Source organism: Nestor notabilis, unplaced genomic scaffold, assembly GCF_000696875.1.
Source record: "Nestor notabilis isolate BGI_N333 unplaced genomic scaffold, ASM69687v1 scaffold11710, whole genome shotgun sequence".
Classification (NCBI taxonomy): domain Eukaryota; kingdom Metazoa; phylum Chordata; class Aves; order Psittaciformes; family Psittacidae; genus Nestor; species Nestor notabilis.
This window is the reverse complement of record NW_009909732.1, coordinates 29,183-32,329: the sequence shown is the minus strand read 5'-3', so window position 1 is coordinate 32,329 and position 3,147 is coordinate 29,183. Positions and strand designations below refer to the sequence as shown.

General features: G+C 36.7%; 1 protein-coding gene across 2 annotated transcripts in view; it reads left to right on the top strand.

The window, feature by feature from the left end:
- Positions 1-3,147, top strand: part of MAP4K3 (mitogen-activated protein kinase kinase kinase kinase 3) — a 67,730-nt gene that overhangs the window by 40,512 nt on the left and 24,071 nt on the right. For both annotated transcript variants that reach the window (XM_010020954.1, XM_010021027.1), the window contains 3 exons: positions 593-635; positions 1,432-1,594; positions 2,535-2,641. In XM_010020954.1, coding sequence (XP_010019256.1) covers positions 593-635; positions 1,432-1,594; positions 2,535-2,641 — 313 coding nt within the window. The remainder of the gene's footprint in view (positions 1-592; positions 636-1,431; positions 1,595-2,534; positions 2,642-3,147) is intronic.

Here is a 3,147-nt window from a genome sequence, read left to right as displayed (position 1 = left end):
TTGAGCCAATCTGTTGAATTGTTCTGGCATTAAAAAAGTTGTCTTTTTTTGGATTTCTCTGAAAAAAGAAACTCATGGAAGAAGAAAACACCCAAAGAATCCAGACAGTGGGATAGCTGCCCATTGCAGGTGGATTTTGCTTTCATGTGTAAAGCTGTTCTGATGGAGTCAAGAATGTTATTCATCAGTTTTCATGTAACTCCCCTTTGCCCTATATAACTACAGATGGCCCTTTAGAAAAGCTTGTTGATACCCTAATTCTTTCTTCTCTCAGCGGAGTAAATATCAGGTTTGCTATGCACCTCCCTTCTTTTTTTTTTCCACAAGTATATGCAGCTTCAGCAGATCAGTTCATGTCACTTCGTGTTCTCTAGGGAGGATCTGTGATAGTTTTATTTCAGATAGTATCTGTGGTATGCACTGCAATAACAGAATGTTTGAAAGTATTTGTGATGTAGTTACTTGGATATAATAGTGCAGATGGCAAGTTAATGGTCTTTATGTCATTTATAAAATCCTGTATCTTGAACACCACATTACACAGTTCAAGGAGTTATACTGGATAGCAATGTGTTGTTTCTTTTCTTTGTAGTGCTACCATGAAACCTAAAGTGCCACCTCCTTTACCACCAAAGGTAAGTGATGGGATTTTGTTGCCCAGATAATAGGGCACTGTATATAAATGCAGAAGTGTCTAGATGACTGTATTGATGGTTCTCTCACTTGAGCCATGACTAAAGAGCTGCTGAATAAAGCATCTGATTGCTAACTTTTGCTGTCTGAATGGTGATCTTCAGGAGCATGCCTGGATCAGATCAGGTTTTGTATGCTGCCACTTGAAGAGCGAGTGAATCTTTTTACAGTGAAGTTATCTTAATGTGAACAAAAATAAAAAGATAACCATATTTATTTTTTTTTTTTGTCTGGCTGTCAGTTCCTCCAGCAAAAATTGCACGTTTGATTACTTACCCTCCTGCACTATCTTTGCATAGCTGGAAAGGGTTTTGCAAGCAGCGTTAGTGCAGCAAGTTGCCCTTTGTGGGTACATCCCCTGTTTGGGATTCTTTACACAAAGTTCTAGCTGTATCATTGAATGTTCCCCTGGTTTCTGCTTAAATGTATGGTTTGGTTATCTGTATTCATAAACAGTGATATTTCCACATGGCCAGTAATTTTTTAATGCATGACTTGAATATAATGATTTTGAATTTGTCCTTTGTCGATAACAAGGTTTTCCTTATTGCTATATGTTTCCTTCTAGTTTGTTTTTTGAAACAGATTTGCATGGCAGAACATGTTGCTTTACTAGTTTGTTTGTGAAAATTCGAGGATCCAAATGTTGCATGTGACTTTTTTTCTCATTGAGAAGGAGTTTGGGTGCTTAAATTTATTTTTTTCATTATGTTTTTATTATTACTGTGTCTTTTTTAGCCTAAATCCATCTTTATCCCCCAAGAAACTAATTCTTCTGAAAATGATAACCAAGGAACAATCAAGAGATGCCCAACATCAGAGAGTCCAGCAAAATCTGCATCTCAGGTTCCACCCAGGCCACCACCCCCTCGGTTACCTCCACAGAAATCTAATGTTTTAGGTAATAAGAGTGACACCAAGAAGTATACAAATATTTCTTAATAATCTTACATAATTTTTTTTTCTACATCTTCACCTATGCAAAATTACAGTAGTGTGGTAATTTTTCTGTGGAGGGCAAGTAAAAGAAAATGCACAAGAGCCAAGATGCACAAAGAAAGCATGCTTGAACACTTGAGAGTCAAATGTACCTAGTAAAGTCAGGGACACTCCATACCTGCTGTCACCATTGGTGACACAATTGCTTTTCTAAGCAACAGGCTCATAATATAGAGTATTGGGGTTATTGTAGATTTCAGATTCTGGCCCTGTGTGTCAACTGTGGTTGTCATTTGACATCTCAATAATAGAGTTTTGCTTTCGAAGTTTGCTTTTGTTTATAATGAACTGGGTTGGGTAGAATAGCAGGAAATTGTGTTTACTGTTTGTTCAGGCTTTTCCTTTTAGACTTTATTGTTAAAGTCTCATGCTTTGAGAGTTGTTCCAAACTGTCTTGTTTTAAGCAAACTTAATGTTTGACTCTTAATTTTGATACCTTGCTAGCTCTTCCTTGCTATGTATTTAGTACTGCAGTTAATGTATTACATATTTGACTGTAATACTTAAGCATCTAGTGCTAAGAAATGTCTCGAGGCTATTTATAAAGAATCAATAATTGAAGCTTTAGCTATAGCCAAATTTTACTTTAGATATGTTAAATATACTTTTCCTCATAACTGTGACTGCATCTCTTTCTATGTCCATGTTAAGAGTTGTTAATTACCCAAAGCCATGGACTGAAATTGAATGTGCTCTATAGATGGTTCTGTGTGCATGTAGAGACATATGCTTCATAAATGAGTGTTCTGACGTAAGTGGAAATTATGGCCATTCAAAATTGGCTTAGGCTAGACTACTCTGAATTGAAGGTGGAACACATTTTTAAATATGAATCTTTCTAGGTAATGGATTCAGTTACGTACAATTAAATGGTGAACGAGAGGGATCACCACATCAACAGAATGAAGTTAGAGATGCCAATTTTTCAAGGAGAGAAAAGGAAATACTGGTACGTGTTTAAGCTTCTAGGTTTTATTTAAAAGTCTCAACTGTTTTACATGTGCAGTGAAAAGTAGTGGGCGTACTCTTTAGTGTAGAAATTATGCTGAATGGATGGCATCTTATTTACTTTGAATCAAAGCACAGTTGCTAATCTAATTGTGATAGTCTTAAAATGAAGTCTCAATCAGTATTTAATTTTCATTAGAAACTAACATCATCATGGATATATAAGATTTACTGGCTTGTATTCACATGCTCGAGATGCAATGAGAAAAAAGATCCTGTGAGAGAGATGTAATGTGTTGTACTGAGCACTGTTTAAGCAGTTGAGTAAATTAAGGAATATGCTGCCCCCTGATGGCTTGCTGAAGAATTTGACTGGCCCTGGGAAAGGAGCTGAATCAAGTCCTCCTTCTATCCTAGATACAGGCTTTTTGGTGTCAGGGGAGAAAAGATGGAGTAGTGTAGATTGAAGGTCTGGGTATGCAAGTTGTTGCCTGCTGGCGTCTGGGT